General features: G+C 33.2%; 1 protein-coding gene across 9 annotated transcripts in view; it reads right to left on the bottom strand.

Annotated features, from left to right (window-relative positions):
* Positions 1 to 24,102, bottom strand: part of RIMS2 (regulating synaptic membrane exocytosis 2) — a 586,897-nt gene that overhangs the window by 241,836 nt on the left and 320,959 nt on the right. For 4 of the 9 annotated variants that reach the window (XM_033203197.1, XM_033203198.1, XM_033203203.1 and 1 more), the window contains 3 exons: positions 8,451 to 8,630; positions 7,466 to 7,575; positions 6,616 to 6,648 (listed from right to left, as the gene is read on the bottom strand). In XM_033203197.1, the coding sequence (XP_033059088.1) occupies positions 6,616 to 6,648; positions 7,466 to 7,575; positions 8,451 to 8,630 (323 nt within the window). The remainder of the gene's footprint in view (positions 1 to 6,615; positions 6,649 to 7,465; positions 7,576 to 8,450; positions 8,631 to 24,102) is intronic. The other 5 variants (XM_033203199.1, XM_033203205.1, XM_033203201.1 and 2 more) reach the window with 2 other exon arrangements.

The raw sequence follows: 24,102 nt of genomic DNA, 5'->3' as shown, positions 1-24,102 counted from the left end.
TTGGGAAATGTTGTTGGCTCTATCTTCAATATCTATTCAGAATCCAACAACTTATACTGCTATCACACTGGTCTAAGCCAGTATCATCTGTTTCTGGGGTTAGTGAAAACCTTCTAACAATGTTCCCTGTTAGCAATCTTAATTCTTGAGGGCATTCTCAATGTAGCAATTGAAATCATCTTACTGAAAAAAAAAGGGGTATTGTGTCACTTTAATCCAAACTTTCCCATTTTATGTGATAAAAACCAAAATCCCAACTATGATCTGTAAGTTCATATATGAGTCACCCCTCTAGCCCCAACTATCCTTCTGACTGCACCTGCTACAACAATATACTTTAACATATCCACAATATGCTTTAACCAATTAAAAAAACAATGTCCTCCCTTAAACTTACTCATGAACTGTATTGTGATATATAAAATAAACTGTAAATAAAAAGCCTTTCTCTCAGAAGAAGATAGCAAAAGGATACATTGAATAAATCTTAATTATAGGTAAATAATCAAAACATTAAGCCAAGTAAAAACCAAGTTAGCATATGTGAAATATGTGCAGAGTTCTCATCTTACAAATTTATTCATTAATTTCTAGGTTCAACTATATCATATGTTGGATTGATTTATATAGCAATAGCAATGTTTTACAGTGGAGAGGATTTCATATAATGATAAAAACACAAATTTATAAGTGTGCATATAAAAACAAATTTATAACTGAGGTGTCAACAATCATTGTCACTAGAAAACTTTACATGTGAAACTGCCTTTGCGAAATAAAGACTTTATGAGAAATCTGAAGCCGGGAGTGGTGGCTCACACCTGTAATCCCAGCACTTTGGGAAGCCGAGGTGAGGCGGGAGGATCACTTGAGGTCAGGAGTCTGAGACCAGCCTGGCTATCGTGGTGAAACCTGTCTTTCCTAGAAACACAAAACTTAGCCGGGTGTGGTGGCAGGCGCCTGTAATCCCAGCTACTCAGGAGACTGAGGCAGGAGAATCGCTTGAGCCAAATTTTATGATATAGAACGGGATGTTACTTTTTTGATAATATCATTTTAAAATGCTAATATTCTAAATCAATATATGTAGACATATTTGATAATCAATTACCGCAAAACATACACAGTTCTACCATTTTGATAGAATTTGGTTGTGGCAGATTACAGAATTATGTCAGCAATAATTATAGGAAAATCACATCTAAGTATTAAAATCAATCATCTTTTTACTTTCCAGGCAGTTTTAATTCATGTATATAGAATTATGAAAAATCCACCAGTGTTATAAATCTTCCTTTTATATTATTGTTAAACTTATGATTAAATTTGTCTCATTTTCTACTTTAAACTTCTACTTTAAAATGTTTTTAAAATAATTCAATTTTAAAACGATTTCTGGATTGAAAAATATCCATGCTGTGATTTTGTAAATGTATAACATGACCATTAGTATCTTCCTCAGAATCCTTTCCCTTAACATGATCAACAAAGTTAATCTTCCAATTTTAATGCCATTACATTTCAATAAAATAGAATTGTATCAGAATCATTAAAGGTAAGTATTTTGAAGACTAATTTCCTATTCAGAAATAAATAAAAAAGAATAGACATATTAAATACTGGATAATTTAAATTGAGACTAATACTTGTACTTATGCTTATTTTAAAAAGCAATTCAAGTATATTACAAATGTCAATACGGAGTGTTTAATATCTAGAAAGGCACCATAAACTTCATTTTAAGACTTGCCTTTTTTCCCATTAGTAGGTGGTGTTGGTGTTTCTCCCTCATTGTCTTTATAATATTGAAAACAGACAACAGTGATTAATGATTAAGATCATTAATAACCAAAATAAAAACAAAGCACATCAAAAAAAGATGAAATCACACAATAGGGAAACAAATCCATGCACTACACATGACATCCCATATTAATGAACACAAGAGAAAAGTATATACTTCCTATCTCATAGGAGAAGTAATAAAAACCAAATAAGTGAAAAATCATTTTTACAGTATATAGTTATGCTTTTATGTTAATTTAAAAACTGATGCAACTTACTAATTACTTTTGACAATAAAACACCAGCAACAAACTGGTTTAGCACATGGGCGTCTGTATCTTAATTAATTTAAAATAAGGAAGAGTGATATTAACTATCGCTGAAGTCCCCAAACTAATGCTATCTTAAAAAATGACTTTAATGTGGAAGACAATTAATGGCATGAAAGGCTGCAGTGTTTGTATGGACTATATGAGATGCAGAGGAATGAGCTAATGGAAAAACATTACCTTAACAGCTAAGCTAAAATGAAATTCATTCTTATAGTATTCCATAAAAATGTGATTCCTAAATTATTCCAGGAAAATGGAAGAAAAATGACATTCTAGAAGTTAGATACTAGATATTCAGAACCCAAGGAATTCTACATGTCTAGAAATATGCAATTAAACTTGCCTGTTTCCATTATCAGATGACTTTGATATTTGTCACCTTTATGACATTGAAAAGTTACTGATAATGAGCAATTCTAGTAGCTTAAGAGATGTTTTCAGTTGTAAAACTAAAAACTCCACTGAAAGAATGCTTCCATGAAAATATATCTTAGGTATAATATATATAATGGTATTGCTTCCACACCATGGAAAGCAGAGGAAAAAAAGGCATAAAAAGAACACTCTATTATTCATAAATAAAAAGTGCTCAGTTAAACACTTGATAAAATTAAAGATATTCTGTATTATTCAAAGAAAGTTACAATTAAACTTGACAATTGGGTAAGATTAGTATTCAATTCTAGTATTCAAATAAAAATAGTGAAAATTTGATTAAAGTAGTATATAAAAATACACTGATTTACTGATTATATAATGTTTTAACTTTTTTGAGACAGAGTCTCACTCTGTTGCCCAGGCTGGAGTGCAGTGGCATGATCTTGGCTACTGCAACCTCTGCCTCTCGGGTTCAAGCGATTCTCCTGCTTCGGCCTCTCAGGTAGCTGGGACTACAGGCGCATACCACCACGCCCAGCTAATTTTTTAATTTTTAGTGGAGATGGGGTTTCGCCATGTTGGCCAGGCTGGAATCTTTTAAGTTTTAAAATCGTTTCATGAACATTAAACACTATGATAGATAAACATAATAGGGACTTTAAAAACAACAAAAATAAAAGGTATGCATTTCATTTAGAAAGATGGGGAGAAATTATGATTGACAATAAATATTAGAGCAATATTGAACTGGGATGAAGAAGAGAAACCTATAATTGCTTTACTTTAGGAAAAAATATAATGGAAAAAATGATCATGGTCTATAAATGTTTTAATGGAATTATATTCTGCTCTATATTTCTTTATAATTTGCTTCTACTAGATTGAAAATCCATGGGAGAAGGTGCTAAAGCTTCAACAAACCTTTACTCACCACAACACATGATAAAATATGGTTTTCTAGTAGGTACTCATTAAATTTTTTTGAATAAACAAATGAATATAAAGCTGGGTAAAGGGTAGGTGTATATCTTGGTCAGGGGCACTATCTATAATTCTAGTTTGATTTAAACATCAGGGAAAATATTTAGCCAGTTGGGTAAATTACATATTCTGACAAATTGCCTAGATAGCTTAAGTAATACCCATTCATTAATAAAATTAGGTAATTTATCTTAAAGTTAGTGCTGAAAAACAATCTATTCTTCATTGTGCAGTTATAAATTTGGAGCCTAAAGTCTTATGTAAAATTGAAAAGTCATATTTGAAAACATTCGCTTATTTATTTTAGATATGCAGTCAGACAGACCTGCCTTGACCTCTTCTCCCTGCTTTTCTTCCCCCTGCTCTTCCACATGCTCAGTTTCTTCATTAACTTCTGTACTTGCATAAGCAAAGGTAAAGAAAAATATAAGACCAAATAGGTGTATCTGTTACTCTTCAAAGAAACTAAACAAATAAAAAATTCTAAATTATTCAGAAGATAAATACACCAATACCTATTTATTTATTTATTTAGAAACAGAGTCTCCCTCTGTCACCCAGGCTGGAGTGCAGTGGCACAATCACAGCTTACTGCAACCTGCATCTCCTGGGCTCAAGTGATCCTCCCACCTCAGCCTCCTGAGTAGCTGGGACTACGGGAGTGCACCACCATGCTGGATATTTTTGTATTTTTTTGTAGCGATGGGGTTTCACCACGTTACCCAGGTTGGTCTTGAACTCCCGAGCTCAAGCGATCCACTCGCCTCAGCCTCCCAAAGTGCTAGGATTACAGATGTGAGCCACGGGAGCCAATGCATCTGGCCCAATAGATTATTTTTAATAAGTTTCTGACATGCTATAGAAAAGTAAATGAATTTACTGGTTACTTATCACATTGTCTGCTTTTATGATGACTTTGTAAAAGGGAAACTGTGACTTTTAAAATATTTGTAATATGTGGATAACTGGGAAAAGTAGGCAAAATACTTTATATATAAGCTTGGTATATTACTAAAAAAAGTTATATAACTTTTCTTCTAGAAAAAGAGAAAATGACATTTTACAAAATGGCAGTACATAAAAGGGAAAAATAATAACAATGCCTTATAATTTTTTAGTGCATTGTGCTTTCTATATTATTCTTATTTTACTTCTCTGGTTCTAAACAAAGATAAGTGGCTAAATACATAAGACTAAAATATAAAATAATCAAAATCATAAAGAGTTAAAGTATGACTTGGTTATTTGTTGGCTGTCGAAAAGGATTTGAAAATAAATATTTCAATACTTTAATTCTAAAATAATGTCATTAAATTACAACTTCTCACAATTAACTTTTTAGGTGATAATCCAAACATAATTTGATTTAGACCATCAACTGGTAAGTCTATTTTGTGCTACTTACTGAAGATTAACTGAAGTTGAGATTTCTAAAAGAGATATTATATATCTTCTTTAAAACTAAAAAAGTTTGCATAATCTACTGAAGTCTCCATATCAACATTTATAAAAACACTTTAAAAAATCATCCATACTTTTATATAAAACAAAACCCCCTTTTTTAATACTAAAAAGGATAAGGGAGGTTTTGGCCCCTCTTTCTTTTATGAAATTAAAAAAATGGAAAAATCATAATTGGGGACTTTAAAGGAAAATTTTGGTTTTAATTAATCTTATAGGGTCAAAAACAATAGTAAAGAGAATCTTTACTGAGAAGCCCATCAGAAACTTCACCAACCCTGACTTTCAGCATCACCAATAGGCTCTGTTTTCTAGTATACTTACTATTACAAAGAATAGAGCTACTTGTATTTCAACAGTCTATTGCTATAAACGACATTAAAAATTCAATTTTAAAAATGTACACAAATTAAAGTTTCTGACTTTATATGCCAAAAAATGATGTTGAAACTCCATCTTTAAAAGCACTGAAGAGAAAAATAGTTACATAAATACTACTAAACTTTCCTTAGGAAAAGTGATTTAAAATTCTATGCCCCCAATTTTATGCAAATAATTAAGAACTATAAAAATGCTGTGAAGTCTGTTTATCAGGCAGCATAATAGACCATCAGTCACAATATCACTGGATTGTTCAAAATTATGGTACTTGGAAATAGAAAGAATGACAAAACAGAAGTTGACCATCATCCAGTTAACAAGAACACAACTTATATCAACAAGTTATATAAGGGTATAAAAGTATTGCTGCTCAAATGCAGCACACTTACAAATTTGTTACAAATAGTTTACAGAAATATGAATTTTAATATAAACATATATAGAATGACAAGATTATTGTAGTGGTACTTTGTATACTATTTGAGGCAGCGTTTCCCTTTTTAAATAAATATTTCATGAATTTATTCAACAAAGATTTATTGAGGGTCTACAATGTGCCAGGCATTCTTCTATGTGCTAGAGATTCATCAGTAAACAGTCAACAAGTTTTTAAAGATACAAAGTTAATTTCAGATTTCCATAACAGGCAGATGATTTTGTATTGATCTAGCAAATGTATGACACTCCATATATCACCATTCAGTATTTTCTTCTGAGTTATAATGTAGTGTTTGATAATAAAACTGTATCATATTTAACTCTGATATACTGTAAGCAGTCTTGCTACAACATGAAAAATGATGTTGGAAACACAAGCCACAATCACTATCTAATTCAACAACTTTATTTTCTAGAAAGCCAAATTTAATAATTAAAAACATCATCATAAATAAAAAATGAAATATATGATGATAAATATAACTACACTATGTGTACATCCTCAACGATGTAAACGTAGACTGCAATTGATATCTTTGGTTAAAGTCTTACTCAAAATCTAGTATTCTGGTTAAAAGGTACATAAAAATTTTATGAAAGAGCACATTTTATCTGGTCATTTAAAAGAAGTTAAACTCTTTGCATTCTTATTTGATCAATCAAAGAAATTTAACTCCTTGGCATAATTTCCAAGTTAAAAAAAAAGTTGAATACTTTGTCAGATATCATAAAACAAAATAATTTTACTGTATATAAGTCTATACAACAAAGGGACATCAATTGCAGTTGGGTTTATTTTTGCTTACTAGCTCCCCAAAAAGGCTGTTAGCACAAAACAAACCCTCCTTTATGTACAGACCTTCATAAGGTTCTATCTCCTTGACTCCATTGTCTAGGGAAACAAAATAAAAACAAAAAACAAAACAAAAACAAAAGAAAAAAAAAAAGGAAAAAAAGGGAACCAAAGCACAGGGGTTAAAAACAACAGAAATTTCCAAAGGCACAGAATGTATTATCTACTAGAGAAAAGTTAAATGATTTAAATATATATGTATTATTTGCAAAGCACATCCAGTTACTAAATAAAGGGATCATTGAAAAAATGATCTTAAAAACCATTATATTCAGTTATCCATGTTTTTAGAGGTCCTTTATCCAAGAATTTATAGATGTTTGGGAAGTATGTTCATGTGTGTGTCAGCAAATAGTGCTTCTTATGAAAAAATGTAAAATTAATAAAAACATCAGTACAACATGCATCTTTCATTGTATATTCATGATTACCTTTTTCTTGTTCTCCAGTATTGAGAAGGATCACCATTGTTGTGCATCAGCTAACCAGTCCTTTGCAGTGTGTGAAAATTGATTTGGCTAGTTACTAATAAACTTTATATAACTATCAACAATTACATAAACTTAGTTGTGGCAAAGAAATATTATCCAACAGCTCATTTAAGAGTATTATGTTTGCTTTTTAAGATGCATTTATTCAAATTTAAAAATGTGCAAGAGCAATAAAGATACCTTATTTTACCTGGAAATATTACAAATTTTTATGCAAAAATACGTAATATTTAAATAACTATTATCAAATAAGACAAGGCATACAATTAACAAAAGAAGAAAACTAACACAAAAGTAAGAAAATCTTGATTCACCTTAGCTTCCATGTGTATTTCCTAAACGACATAATTAGAAATAAAACTTACTTCTATCCAATGTTCCCTTTGGTGGAAGCTGTGGAAGCTGTCGGCCCCTTCGTCCTGCCACTGGAGTACTTGATGGGCTTGTCTGGACAGACCCAGTACGAGGATGAGACCTAAAGACACACCATTAATATTAAATTTCAGTATAATGAGTTACATATTTTTAATACCTACATTTGGTTCATATGATAGCTGTATAAATACAATTTAAAAAGAAGTTTAGCTGCAGATTAAAAGGTTAGGAAAACTGGACAAAATATGGATATCTGAATGATTAAATAGCAAAAGATGTTTATTTTTGGTGTAATATGCATACATACACATACATGCACACAAAATCCTACAGTAAAATCCATGGAATTATTAATGTAAATTAGTACTCTATCCATTGAAAGCAAGAGGACAATTTTGCAGATCAAGAAAGAAAAGACTGTACTTTTCTTTCTACCAGATTTCAAACTTTCAACACTAACCTTTCTCCCTTGATCCAGAGATTTTTACTCAGGCTTATATTAAATATTCCTTTATTAGAAAACATCTCATGAAACTACAAATAAAACCCTGAACAATTCAAGATTCAACTAAGGAAAATATTGGTTAATACATAACAGTAGTATCGATAGAAACTAAAAAATCTAGTTTTATTTATAATCATGATGATTTGAAAAGTGATGTGTAATGGACACAAATAGTTTCTCATTCTGTAGGAGAGGAACATGACAGTTAATGACGGAATTTACCCAGGACTCCTGATTAATGAGAAATCACAAAACAAATGCAGTCAGGACAGTTAATAAACAAATTACAATGGTAGCCACACACTATTATATCCACTGAATATAAATAGTGTGTTTACATTGAAAGGTTAGTATCGATTATTACTAGTGATCAGCCAAAGATGATAGAAGAGACCATTTAGCCGCTGGGAAAATAAAATGGTGTGCTGGTGGGGCAAAGGGGAAATTAGTCTGATTGATTTATCTTTCACCTCGATAAGGCAGGTGAAGGAGGGGCAGATCTTCCAGTCATTAATGAAGGCATCGACCTCATGAGGTTTGTATCAGGACGTTCAGTGGATCTGGAGCGGGTGGTGGTCCGCTCAAGGAGAGGCCGTTGTTCTGTTGATCTGGATCTGTGATATGGCTGTCTATCTGCTGCTTCACAATCCCTGAAACGTTAGTCAAAAAGCAGCTCAGTTGATCTTTAGTGCCCTTCTGCTATTTGGTTATGATGCATCAAACTGATTTTGAAAAAGGTAACTGTTTAAAATTATGGAGTATGTAAAAAGTTTTCTTTTCCCCAACATATTCTGAGCAATTTCAAATGAAATTTCTTAAGAATTTCTAAAAAACCAAATCTGCCTTTCAAAGTAATTTCCAGCAAAGATAATAGTCGCTCAGTCATAATAAACAACAAACAAAACTGCCTGCTTTCCAAAATGAATTCCCTAAATGGAATACATGAAATGATGTGAATTATTCTATTTTAAAGAATTCAATGACTTTTCCTAACATTTTCAAGAGTGAAGAAAACCATATAAGCATTAATTCTGTAGCACCTGAAGCTGTTTAGTACTATAACAACTAAGATATAAAAAGGCTTTCAGAAAACACTATACACTTGAACATTTAAACAGAAGAATCAAAATGAGGTTATAAGAAAATAGGATGACTTTGAAGTCTGCAGCCATATTGAAACCTGATCCACAAGAAAAATCACTCTGTAGAAAACTGGTTAACTGGCTGTCTATCTCGGTGCACTTTAGCTATGCCAACTGATTCAATTCAGAATGGGTATTAACTGAAACAATAATTCTGAAACAACATGATCTCTTTGACCACAAATAAATCTAATACCAAAACTTAATCCTTGTTGAAGGAAGTATCCTTAAATTTAAGCAACCTCTCATTGTTGACCTTTCTATCCCTGGAACCTAGCATAATACTTTTACATCTAACATGATCAATAAATGTTTTCTAACACCAGCCCCACAATTTGGGAGATGACTTTAAAAACACTAGCTTTGGCTCCAGAATTCAAAAGTAAAACATGCCAAAGTATATTTCAAATAAAATTATTCCTCCCCATCTAGTTGTAAGCACAAAAATGGAAATGCTTATATAATACCGACAGTCAAGAAAGCATTAGTCTCCCTCAAAGCTAATGTTTCAATGACATCCACTTTACCTATAAGTTATCTCAACCTTAATTTGGATAATAAAAAATGCAAGTAATTTAAAAAGAAAAAGAAAAAAAGGACATAATTTCCCAAATGTCATGAATTATATGGCAAACAATTGTGTACTAGTTGATATTAGATTAGGTGACTTTAGAAAGTGAATATTGGCTTTATTCTACACCATATCTTGTGATTATTTAACATTTTAAAGTCCTAGGGTAACATATAAGTCAGAGCATTTTTAAATACTTTTAAATCCATATACTATCATGTGATTTACTTTCTAAGTTCAGTATTTTTGCATAACTGCATCCAGAACATGTCAAAATAACTGACATTAAATGTAAATATATAAAAAATATTTAATTACTAGTAACAGTTACATGGCAAGATAAATGAAAAGGTAACCTCATAGTGTAAATATCATAGCTGTCTTTTTGTTTCTGAAAAACTATTTTTAAAGAACATTTTTTAAAAAATTATTCTTTATGTTCTAGGGTACATGTGCACAATATGCAGGTTTGTTACATGTGTATACATGTGCCATGTTGGTGTGCTGCACCCATTAACTCATCATTTACATTAGGTGTATCTCCTAATGCTATCCTTCTCCCCTCCCCTGACCCCACATGTTCCCCTTCCTGTGTCCAAGTGTTCTCATTAAAGAACACTTTTCTTTAGAAATAAGTGTGTTCAGTAGTTTGCTACATGTTTTTAGTCTAACATCTTTATATATCTTCATCATAATAAACAGAAACAAAAGGTATATCTCTTTATATATTATTTCTTAAATTGCTATTTTTTAAGAGTACCCATCTTTACATTTATTTTAAAGATTTATCTTACATTAATAATAAACATCTTATTATATAACAAAACTTTGGGAAATAGCTACAATTACCCTAACAGAAAATTAGACTAATATTTCATGTGTTTATATATAATTTCATTTATTCTGATTCCATCAAGAAATTTTTCCAAGTGGAAAGTGGAGTAAATGTTAGGATATGCAGTTTCACTTCTTTGTGAAGAATGATTTTTAATAACTGAAAAATATGATAATGAGTGAAAACCAGAGAATTATTTTAAATGTGTTGCTATGTCCTATGTCCTCAAAAGGAGACCATTATTTATAAAACAGAGGTCACTCCTTAGGAAGTAGCCCTTACAAAAAATGTCTCTTTATAAAAAGTTGTTTGAAAATTAACCCATCTTTTACATTTTACTTATATAGTTTTGTCCATAAATACAAAGTATATATTAAATAAATACCATAGTGTGAAATGAAAATAGGTTGATAAATGAAAAATGAAAAGCACCACAGTAGAAGGTAGAAATTTCCCCAAATGTCCCAACACAGTTAAGGGGAATGGAAAGCTACTGTATTTTAAACTGACAGCACACAAGAGAAGGCTGACACAGGCTCCTGCTCCCACATTGGATAAAAATAGGTCTGACTAGCTTAGACACAATGTTACTGCTATGAAAATTTAAAGCAGTAATGCCTAAATTACCCAGTCTTATATCAGGCCCCTTAAAGGGACTGAGATATAACACTCACAAACTCCCACCAAAATTCTGAATTTGTTTTAATTTAAAGATGAGAATATATAATTAATTTTGAATAGCAGCCAACTGAAAAGTGGGAAATAATAAACACTTGCAAGGCCTAAAATATTTTAGGGCCCACTTGGGGTTCTTAACTTGGAGTCTTTATTTCAAAATAAGTCATTTCCTCTGTAATCATTTTATTTACCTTAGTTTATGTTATGCATATAAAATATTATTCCAAAAACAGTGGCCATGGTTTTATCAGATTACCAAAGGATAAGCCACTGAAAAAGCTAGGGCCCCCTCACCTGTAAATTTAAATCTTTCTTACGTAAATAATTCCATTGTCTTTTAAAAAGTGATTTAATATCTATCACTGTTTCATCTTTTTGAATAGTTTACATTTTCTAATTTCTATTTATAATTAATTTTTTTTGCACTTGAATTGATCTAGGCTACTGTCCATCATTATCTAATGGCTGTTATTCTAAACTGTATGCATTCACAAAGGATACTGTGTAGCAGCTCCTCCACTAATTTATGTTGACTAACAATGTTATAACAATACATACTATTGTTAACAACCCAGTCTTAAAAGCACATTATTAGCATATGCAGATTTTGAGATGAGGATGAACTGACAATAGGCCACAATAAAGAAAACAATTTAGAAGACCTTCGTCTTAAATAGCAATCTTTATGCATAAGAAAAACAAACTGAAAGAATGTGATTTAGTATTTATTTTCAGTCATTCTAAGGGAAAAATAATTTTGTAATCATTCAGTGAAGTTGTCAGTTTTGAATCATTTTTTCAGGGCAACATAGTTGCTCATAAAATATTTTTAAAAATTTCCAAGTATGTGATGCAACTTCCTACCTATTTTATCAGTTTTGCAATGTACTTTAGGTTTCCTAATTCAATGAAAGGACAAGGGATTTGTATGCAAGGGATTGTATGCAAGGGAACTGTCTTGCAAGGGATTTCCCTCTATTAGGGAAGAAGAGGTCAGTGGGCACTCTTGTCTATAATCCAGTGTTATTGCCATCCATCCATCCATCCATCCATCCATCCATCCATCCATCCATATCTTTCACAATGATACAACTCCAGATCAAAGTAAGCTCAATGCAGAGTATCTCTACAGGTATGATAAATACTAAGATACTAAAACTCAGAAATCAATGAAAATTTTCCCAATATGTAACTCAGAACCTAGTCTGTATTAAATCAGACTTATTTCATGTTTATATTGGAAAGATGTCATAAGTAAATGTAATAGGTTTTCTTGAAAAGTAAACTTGTAAAAAGTAAAGCTACTTAGGAATTATTCTTTTCCTTTATAAAGCTGACATCTTAAATTCAAAAAAATTGGATATATCTCTGAAGGACAAGTATAGTCTCAGGTTTGGAGCAAGAAATGACTTCTCTATATCCATACTGTATAGAACAAGCTGATGAATAGCAGAAGTGCCAGACACAGTGGCTCATGTCTGTAATCCCAGCACTTTCAATGCTGAGGCAGACAGATGGCTTGAGCTTAGGCATTTGAGACCAGACTGGGCAACATGGTGAAACCCTATATCTACAAAAAATACAAAAAATAACTAGCGGGTGTGGTGGCAAACACTTACAGTCCTAGTTGTTCAGGAGGCTAAAGTGGGAGGAATGCTTGAATTCAGGAGGTCGAGGCTGCAGTGAGCTGTGATCATACCATTGCACTCCAGTCTGGGTGACAGAGTGAGACTCTGTCTCAAAAAAAAAAAAAAATACCCAGCAGAAACATTTCATTTTTGTTAAAATATCTTGAATATCTATGGATTTTCTGGGTGTTAACTGCATAACTGAAGTATAAATACATGATAAAATATACTAGAAAACATTAAAAATGAAACATTTTAGAATAATTAATATAGCATATATACATATTTGTATATAACAAATAATTTAAAGTAATTATGACAACTTTAAAATTACAATTTTCATGTCCATCACTAATTGCAAGACTTTTTAAAAACTCTAGCTTATTATTTTAGCATCGTTTCTGATGTTAAGAGGATTGCAAGATACAAAATATTTGTCATAGAAATCATGGTAAATAAGCAAATAGGTATTGTGCACAAATAGGAATATTATATTATTTTGGAGATTAATTTATCATTGGGCATAACAGCATTATTCTACAGAATCTTTCTGTTGAGTTAGATGTAAAGACTCTATATTAGTCAAAAGTAAATAAGCTTATTCAAAAATGACAACAATGTTTAGAGTCAGCCAAGTTAATAACAATCTAAAATGTGAAAATGGTATAATATATATATTGACGTGACAAAGCAAGACACCATTCATGTAGGAAAAAAATTACTATTACCCACAAGCCTATTATTTTATTATCAAAAAGAGAAGTATTCTCACATCTACAAAGGTATTTAAAAAATATATTCATTATTGAAAATTGCATGAAGAAATGACCAAATGTTTCATTTTCCTCAAGAAAATTAGGGACAAATACAATACTGAACAATAACATATACTGTATTATTAAACACACACACACACACACACACACATAAGATGTAAATATTTTGAAGATATTTTGAGTATATTAAATATTTATAATTTTCATTGTTACTTAATTTTTATTTAAAAAGTAACAGAAACAAAACCACAAAGCAGGATTATTTACCCAGCATAATTAATGCAGAACAAATTAATACATCTTTAAAATATAAATTTTAAGAAAACTGAGAGATAATATTACATCTTACCTGTAAAATCCTTATTTTTATGAAATAGGTAGTTCCCATATTCAGTGAATGTTCAAATTTAATAATGATTTGTCAAACGTAAAAATTAAAGTTATTCCACCAACGTATTGATCTTGATTATGACTTCCTAGATTCTCAGATTCCATAAAATAGCAAACATTTTTAAAGGTATATCTCTAAACAATATAGTTATGAATTGCTATTGTATTATATCAGTATATCTGATGAGGTATGGCTCTCAAGCTAGAATACAGATTCAATAGTTTCACTGATCAATTTTGAACAATTCACCAGCATTCCTTTTGTTTTGCTGTTTTTATGTGGATAGAGAAATGGGTATAATGCAAATCTCTCAAATGCACTGTTGCCTGCTGCCAGCAGCAGTCACTTCATAGTACCAGTCCAAATCTCATACTCAGCTGTAGCAGTCTGAAGATTGCTTAATGCTCCCCAGCCCCCCAACTAACAGAACAAAAGTTGTGCTCATTTTCAAGCATAAATACTATCGGCCTCAGTCATTACGGATGATATGATCTCAACATTCAACACAAATTTATTTGAAACACAAAAAAGCATGACAAATAAGGCCCACCTGTCCTGTAGTCCCAGCTGCTTGGGAGGCTGAGGCAGGAGAATGGCGTAAACCCAGGAGGCGGAGCTTGCAGTGAGCTGAGACCCGGCCACTGCACTCCAGCCTGGGCGGCAGAGCGAGACTCCGTCTCAAAAAAAAAAAAAAAGCCGGGCGCGGTGGCTCAAGCCTGTAATCCCAGCACTTTGGGAGGCCGAGACGGGCGGATCACGAGGTCAGGAGATCAAGACCATCCTGGCTAACATGGTGAAACCCCGTCTCTACTAAAAAATACAAAAAAAAAAACTAGCCGGGCGACATGGCGGGCGCCTGTAGTCCCAGCTGCTTGGGAGGCTGAGGCAGGAGAATGGCGTAAACCCAGGAGGCGGAGCTTGCAGTGAGCTGAGACCCGGCCACTGCACTCCAGCCTGGGCGGCAGAGCGAGACTCCGTCTCAAAAAAAAAAAAAAAAAAAAAAAAAGGCCCACCTGTCAAGGACAAAGCCACCAACAGAGGCAGACTAAGAGATAGTACAGGTGTTGAAACTATCAAATGGGGAATCTGAAATAAGTCTGCTTGATATGGTAAAGACTGTAGTAAAAAAGATGAACAGCATGCATAAACAGATGGGGAAATTTCAGCAGACACATAGATGATGGAAGATAAAAGAGTCAAATGGAAAGGCTAGGAATAACAAAGTAGAATATGGTAAAATGTTAGCTAAAAAATTAGATCGGAATCAATTTATGACAATTTTTAATGCCTAGTTAAGAGGTTTAAACAGTTTAATTTTCAACAAGAAAAACTTCTGAACAAAGGTAATTTCCAAGTAATAAATTAAGAAGAATAATTCAACAGTAGTGCAGAGAATGAGCTAGATTAGGAAAAGGCTCTGACTTGTAGTAATAAGGGTGGAAACAGAGAAGAAGGTATGAATGACAAACATTACAAATCACAATATACAAAATATATAATATAAAATATAGAGAACATACATAATATTCAGAAGCATGCAAACAATATTAGCGATAGAGGGAATCTCAGAAGTTATATAATCCAAACTCTCTGACTTTAGAAATGAGCAAACTAAGGCTTATAGAAGCTTGGATGAATTCACAGAATTTGGTATTTTCTGGGCTGGAACTTGAACTGGGCTGTCTTTATTCTAAGCCTGCTAATTTCACTGAACTGTGTTTTCTTTGATAGTAGGGATTTTTTTTTCTCTCAAAAATGTTAGACAAATCACCATATAAATTAAATATTTAAAAAACCTTTTAAATTTTCAGCCTCAGAAATGAAATGATGATCTATTAACAGAAATAGTTCAAAAAAGGCACATACAAAAACCCAAACCCAAATATATATATTTATATCTATAATATCAGTAAAGCCCTGGAGGCAGAGGTCAAACTGTAGAAGGTTAAGGCTTAGGAGCTGATGAAGGAGTGAAGGAAGCATATGTAAAAACACATACTCGAGATATCTGACCTAAGTAAAAAGAGAGAGAGAGAGAAATAGACCACTCTCAAGTTAGCTTGAAGAAAGAAGGCGTTATTATTATTATAGTTTATTTATATTTTTATTTTTGAGGAGTTTTGCTCTTGTTGCCCAGGCTGGAGTACAATGGCGCCATCTCAACTTACTGCAACCTCCACCTCCTGGGTTCAAGCGATCCTCCTGCCTCAGCCTCCTGAGCAGCTGCGACTACAGGCATGCACCACCATGCCCAGCTAATTTTGTATTTTTAGTAGAGATGGGGTTTCTCCGTGTTGGTCAGGCTGGTCTCAAACTCCTGACCTCAGGTGATCCACCCACCTCGGCCTCCCAAAGGGCTGGGATTACAGGCGTGAGCTACTGCACCCGGCCGGAAGGTATTATTAAGACAACTTCAACAATAATTTGAGGAGAAATAAAATCAGTAAAGGAAGAAAGATTGAAATACAACAGAAACAAGAAATAATAAATGCAGGAAAATTCCAGAGAAACTAAGACAGGCTAGAGTCAGAAATGTAAAAAGAAGTTAGTTTTGATGGAGAACAGAACAGTTGTAAGAGGACAGAAGATGACTGGTAATGTAGAGAAACTAACATTAAAAATGATAGGAGATGGGAAAGTGTGTTATTGCTTACATCACATTGACTAAGAGCACTCAGCACTACCTTCCATGTAGGGAATATTTAAGAAAACAGTCTATGTGTAGAACCATGACTCCACTAGCTTTGTCAGAATCCTTTCTTTAACCAGGGTTCTAGTTATGATACCCATCTTGAGATAAGACCATCATTGCCTCTCTTCAAACTTCATAGCAGCCCTCATCATTAATCTGGACACAGGTCAAACCTTTCCAGAAACCCTCAGCCAGTTCTGGTATTAAAACAACTGACAATTAACTTAGAATATTTTAATTTACTCAGTTCTATTCAATTATCTTATCTCTGTGATTGTTGGCTATCAAGGAAAAGGCAATCCCCACTGCCCCCTGGTATCTTCTTCTCCCTAAATTCTTCATTTCCTATTCTCTCTTCTGTATCATTCTTAATCTCTTCTAATTCTCTTTTGTATTTTTGAGAACCCTTATTCCATTATTAATAAACTTCCTTAAACATCAACCTTCCTGCAGGATGGTTTTTGCATATTCCTGCCTCAAATAACATTTAGTTCAACTGTGTAGCCTCTGCTTCCATTGTAGCCTTCATCTGCAGAAGCTACTTATTCTTTCACATTTCACAGTCCAGGAATCCAGGAGGGGAAGGTGGCTCTCTAGAGACACTTTTGACTATTACCCTCTGAACCATAATGGACATAGTCCTTACTTCTCTTAAGCATTCCACTTGGCAGTAACGTTCATTATTAATACAGGTTGCTATTATCTATCCAACTTCCAATCACTATCCCTTAATCATTGCTAATTTTAGGGATTGACTATGGTAGTGCTAGAAGATTTCAATGCAAAGGCAGAAAATCATTGAACAATCATAAACCCCAATCTCCAGATTTTCAAGACTTCAATAACCCTTACTTTATTCTGGCATCAGTCCCACAAATTCCTGCCAGTGTATATCACTATCTTTGACTTTCTTCTTTCCTTATCCACCCTGGACTCTATGACTGATCATCTGAACCACTCCCATAAAACACTCAGATTCCCTTCTAACCAATCTTCCTACTCACACAGTCATTAAAACACTCACAACGGTTTAATAACTAACTTGATTTCTCTCTATTAGTATCCTTTTACTTAGCTTCACTTCTCCCATCTATTTTCTTCCTGCCTCAGTGGCAAATAACAGTTTCTTTCTGCTCACAAAATCCACCCGTGTGTTTAGTCTGATTACTTCCTACCTCTCCTAAGACTCTTCTTCCAATCATTCTCTTTTTTTCTGTATTTTTGACTTATCTTTCTCTAAAACATCCTTTGTCCAGTGTGTGAACACATGGACATATTTCCTAATTGAAGGGAAATAAACATCTTTTGATATCACATATGCTATCTAATTCTTCTCCTTCACACTTTCTTGATAAGTTCATTTTCTTATCTCCTGGTCATACTTAGGCTACTGCAACCTGCTTTTTTCCCCCCTCACCTTCCTTCTAAAATTATCCTAGCTAAAGTCATCCATGACACCTCACTTGACATATCCAACAGGCATTTTTCATTCATTATTTTTAAAGTAATGTTATTACTTTCTTCTTGAAACTATTCCTTTAGCTCTCGTCATTCCACTTTTCTCATTCTTCTTTATGTAGTTCAGAAGTTCCTCTTCCTCCCTCTGCCACTTAATGATAATGTTTCTCAGGCAGGGAAAAACTTCTAAGCCCTCATTTCATGGGTTGTTTCTCAGACTGATTTCACTTACATTTTATGACTGCTTACCATTAGTAGTGAATTTACTCTGAAATTACTCTGTGTAGCTTAGGCAACTTCAAGTTTTAAAATTGTTTACTCTGTTCCTTGCTAGACGTTTCCTCTTGGTTTTCTCAATAATTCCAAAACTGAACTTGTCTCACACCTAAACTGATTCCCCCTCTAAGAACCCACCTGGACCCTGCTAAGGTACCTTATGAATCTAGTTATCCAAGGTATAAGACTGGGAATTTTTCATGACTCTGCACTCTCTCAAAATCCAAATTCCATTATTTATCAAGTATTGCTGATTTTAGTTTATTAAAACCACTATTTTCTCTCAGTTCTTCCATCCACTACATGTCTCTCTTTTCATTTTTTCTCTTCAAATCAATCATTCACATAGTCTGTAGGTAGGTACTCTAAGGTGAACAAGCTTGTTTTCACCATTCCTAATTAAACCCCTTCAAGGTACCTCTAGAACCAACAGTCTTTGATCTAAGTTCCTTAACATTTATGAAGAGTATATAAGATTCTTCAGGCTGGGCATGGTGGCTCACATCTGTAATCCCAGCACTTTGGGAGGCCGAAGTGGGCAGATCACCTGAGGTCAGGAGTTCGAGACTAGCCTGGTCAACATTGGGAAAATCCATCTCCACTAAAAATACAAAAATTAGCCAGATGCAGTGGCACATGCCTGTAATCCCAGCTACTCAGGAGGCTGAAGCAGGAGAATTGCTTGAACCTGAGAGGTGGAGGCTGCAGTGAGCCAAGATCCACCACTGGCACTCCAGCCTGGCGACAGAGCGAGATTCCATCTCAATAATAATAATAATAATAATAAACAAGAGATTCGGCCGGGCGCGGTGGCTCAAGCCTGTAATCCCAGCACTTTGGGAGGCCAAGATGGGTGGATCACGAGGTCAGGAGATCGAGACCATCCTGGCTAACATGGTGAAACCCCGTCTCTACTAAAAATTCAAAAAACTAGCCGGGCGAGGTGGTGGGCGCCTGTAGTCCCAGCTACTCGGGAGGCTGAGGCAGGAGAATGGCGTAAACCCGGGAGGCGGAGCTTGCAGTGAGCTGAGATCCGGCCACTGCACTCCAGCCTGGGCGACAGAGCGAGACTCCGTCTCAACAACAAAAAAACAAAAACAAAAAAAAAAAAACCAAGAGATTCTTCATAAGTGGAACCCTCTCTATCATTCCAGATTCATTTCTTCCTATTTCCCACCTTGCGAATAATGTTACAACAATTCTAAAATACGATATTTATTACTTCTGTGACCCTGTTCATACATTCTTTAAAATGTCACAAACATCCTCCCTCACCTCCACATGAATCTAAATAATTCCTATTTATTCTTTAAGATACAGCTGAGTTGCTGTCTCTTCCATGACACTTTACATAAAAATCTAGCTGCCCACCACAGATGTTAGTAGTTCCTTAATATGTTGTGTATAGCTCTAAGCAGAGATGAGTACTAGAAAAATAAGTAGGGTACAAAGGTAAATGTTAAAAAAGGTTATATTTATTAAAATAAAGGGTATATTTTAATAAAGATATATTAATAAAGGATAACATGATATCCATCCTAAACATGTTTGTTCAAATGAGTGCATTTTAAAAGGCACAATGAACCAAATATTATTTCATACTAGTTAGCATAATCTGGCCAGAAGACTTGCTTTGATTTCTATTGTTAGTTAATATTGTCTCTTGAAGTAATATAAAAAAAGCTTAGCAAACATTATTTTATTTAAGTCTCTATTCTTCTGTTCCAAAAGAGGTAGTCCTCATAATTTTTCATGTTATACACTACGGTAGACAGACCAGTGAAAGCCCAGCTTCTTCTAATGGAGTGGGCATAACTGGAGATGTCATGTTGAATTTACTACATTCATCCCATTCATTTAGAAAGTTCCAGATATCATATAGCCAAACTATGGCCCAATTGAAGCTATTAACACATATTTTATTCCTAGGAAACAATTTCCAGTTGAAAGTATATGCTACCTTGAAACCGAGGCTAGAGAACTGAATACTTAAATACTGATGCTACTTTTTTTTCCCACAGCTCTCAATGAAAAAGTTACTTTTTATTGTCTATTTTAAGTGGTCAATTATTTTGACTCAAGTAGGTAAGAATTTGGATAATCTAGTCCAAAAACCATTCTACAAGAGAAAGAAAGTAATCCAGGTTTGAACCTTGTTAAATACGTAAAAGAAGAACAATGTAGCAACAGTATTGAGGATATTTCTGAGAATGGATTCAACTTCTGGAAATATAAGTAGATAAAGAAAGATGGAGGCTAACAGCAAGAAAATAAAGGGGTCAAGAGAGTAGCATTTTCTACTGAGACAGAACAAGTGAAGTAGAAATAACGTAATGAAACAATAAAAAATGTGTGCAATAATGGAGTCCAAGAGCGTAGTATTCAAATTAAGATTTCAGAGCTAGAACAATTTCTACTGATAATAAAATGTAAAGTATGGTCATGAGAGTGACTGACCAAAGTAGAATTGGAGATAAAGCTCACTACATTAGAGAAAGTTTAGGAAGTGAGTGGGTACTAAATACATTCTTGAGGTAAATGCTGACATTACTCTGGCTTGATGGCAGGAATTGTGATGTTGAGGAAGACTAAAGCCAGGTTCTAAAATCATCCGTGAATAAAATGATATTACTAAGAGGTCAACAAACGACAGCAACAAGGAAGGGTAGTGGGTGGTTGTGTTTACTGGCATTACACACAAAGGTACAAGATATAAAAATAACAAGCACAAAACATTACAGAAATAAATACAGGAGAATGGATAGATTACTAGGTCGGCATTCACATGTTCAACACATGTCCAAAAAAATATTAGTCCAAGAATCTCAAAGTGGATTGGGATGGAGGTCAGAAGGATGAGAAACTTAGAAAGTTAGTAGAGTAAATAACAAATGTTCAAAGTCCCTTAAAAAAAAGGTAAAAAAAGAGGAAGTTACACTGCAAACTCAGCATAGCATTTATTACTTCTGTGAAAGAGGCACAGGGATATAGTAGGCAAGGAGAGTGCAGGGAAATGTGAGATACATAATTAGATGTTCTGGTTCTTGGTTTGGGTAGTAGATTCAAGGATGTCATGTTATTACATTGTGTTGTAACTAATACACATTCATTTGTATGTAGTAAAATTAGAAGAAAGCTAATATTTCAAAAAAAATTATGGATACATAATAGTTATACATATTTATGGGGTACTGTTACATTTTGATACAAACATACAATATATAATGATCAAATCTGGGTAATTGGGATATATATCACTTCAAACATTTACATTTCATTGTGTTGGGATCATTTCAAATCTTCTTTTCCAGATATTTTAAAATATACAGCAACTTATTATTAATTATAGTTGCCTGACTGTGCTATTGAACACTAGATTTTACTCCTTCTATCTAGCAAAGATTTCTTGAGTAAGACCTCAAAAACACAGGCAACCAAAGCAAAAATTCACAAATGAGATTCTATCAAGGTAAAAAGCTTCTGTACAGCTTAGAAAACAATAAACAAAGTGAAGTGACACCTACAGAATGGAAGAAAATATTTGCAAGCTATTCACTCAACAAGGGATTAATAACCAGAATATATAAGGAACTCAACTCAGTAGCACAAAATAACAATAATAATCTGATTTTTTAAATGGATAAAATATTTGAATAGACATTTCTCAAAAGAAGACATACAATGGCCAACAGGTATATAAAAAAATGCTCAACATCACTAATTATCAGAGAGATGCAAATCAAAACCACAATGAGATATCATTTCACCCAGGTTAAAATGCCTATTATAAAAAAAATCTGAAAATAACAAGTGCTGGAGAGGATGAAGAAAAACAGGAATGCTTGTACACTGCTGGTGGAAATATAAATTAATACAACCAGTATAGAAAACAGCATGGAGGTTCCTAAAAATCTAAACATGGAACTACCATATGATCTAGCAATTCCTTTGCTGGGTATATATCCATGAGAAAGGAAATCAGTATATTGAAGAGATACCTGCACTCATGTTTACTACAGCACTATTTAAAATAGCCAAGATATGGAATCAACCTAAGTGTCCATCAACAAATGAATGCATAAAGAAAATGTGATATATATACACACAATGTAGTATGAACTAAAAAAGAAGGAATAAAATCATGTATGAAATGGATGATTAGCAAGATGAATGAAAACGGAGGACATTATATTGAATGAAATAACCTAGGCACAGAAAGACAAATATTGCATGTTTTCACTCATATGTGGGAGCTAAAAAATTGATCTCATGGAGGCAGTGAATAGAATGGTAGTTACCAAAGACTGGGAAGGATAGTAGAGAGAAGGAGATGAAGAGCGGTTGGTTAATGGGTACAAAATATTTTTTAAAAAAACTAAGGAACTTCATTCTTATGAGTTCTACCCATATTGTCTAGGTCACTAGACTTAGACCCTCAAGAGTTTCTGTTGTCCTAGGCAAGGCAAATACCTTAATACATATAAAATAAATATTACATATACATGTAAATATACACAGTAAATCCTACATTAGATATTTGATAACTTGCTTGTGGAAACAGATTTTTCCATGTTACATTTTAATATAAACATTAATGATCTATGTTTCCTCAGCACAAACCAAACTGTGGCACAGAAAGACAATTCATAAATGTCTTCTTCAAAACGGGCCAATTAGGCTGAAGTTGAGAATCTGGGGAAAAGTGCAAAACTGAGATGATCAAGAACTAATTCTAGCTACATTGGTGAATGGAGAAACTAAGTAACATAAAGCAAATAACCTATTTGTTGATAACTAAGAAAATACAAACTATTGAAAAAGTGATGTGATATGATTTTAACTTAGAATGAAATGAAGAGACACCAGAGTATATACAATAAGTCTATAATCAGTAATGTCTCATTCATGTATGTCACCCACCTTTAAAAAGGCTTTAGCCAATTATCAAAATACAGTTACATAACTACTTTTCCATATTTTTGTAAGGTAAATGTATAATTACTGAAAGTAAAAAATAATGGGAATGTAATATATAGCAACAGTAAAAACAAAAAACAACAAAAGATAATTATTTAGGATTGAAGCAGAATAACAAAAAAGTAAAAAATTACAAAAGAAAATTAAATACAGTAATAACTATTATCATATAATAAACTGGAAGGCACTAAATTTCAATTATATTTGCTGAAAGATATTACAAAAGTTATTAGTAAATTGCAGTTGCTATTACCTCTGTTTCCTTCCACCTTTACCCACATAAATAAAATACTTACAAATTTAATCATTAGTTTTTAATAATTTTTATAAACTCTTTTATTATCAACTCTTAGTTAATTTCATAGGGATGAAGGAAGTCACACATAACTCCGAATCACTTAGAAACAATAGTCAAGGTGACCAATCATGGCACATAATTCCTAATTTATACTAGCTAAGCCTTCCCCTACATTATTTCTTTACCTAAAAGATCTCAAATGTTGTCACTGGCTCAAATCTCTAAATCTTCATACAGCCTTGAGAACTTTTCAAATTTTAGAGATCTTCTCTCCCTTTTCTTTCTGATTAACCTCTCTTTCTAGTTAATCCCTCTTGCAGTTACATGCCAGGAAACTGAGATTTCCCTCCAATGTAAATTATATTTCCTTAAGGCATTGTAGCTGTACTATCTATGATTC

The sequence above is a fragment of the Trachypithecus francoisi genome, unplaced genomic scaffold (assembly GCF_009764315.1).
Source record: "Trachypithecus francoisi isolate TF-2019V2 unplaced genomic scaffold, Tfra_2.0 Lachesis_group7, whole genome shotgun sequence".
NCBI classification, from domain to species: Eukaryota; Metazoa; Chordata; class Mammalia; order Primates; family Cercopithecidae; genus Trachypithecus; species Trachypithecus francoisi.
This window is presented reverse-complemented; position numbering and strand designations above follow the sequence as displayed.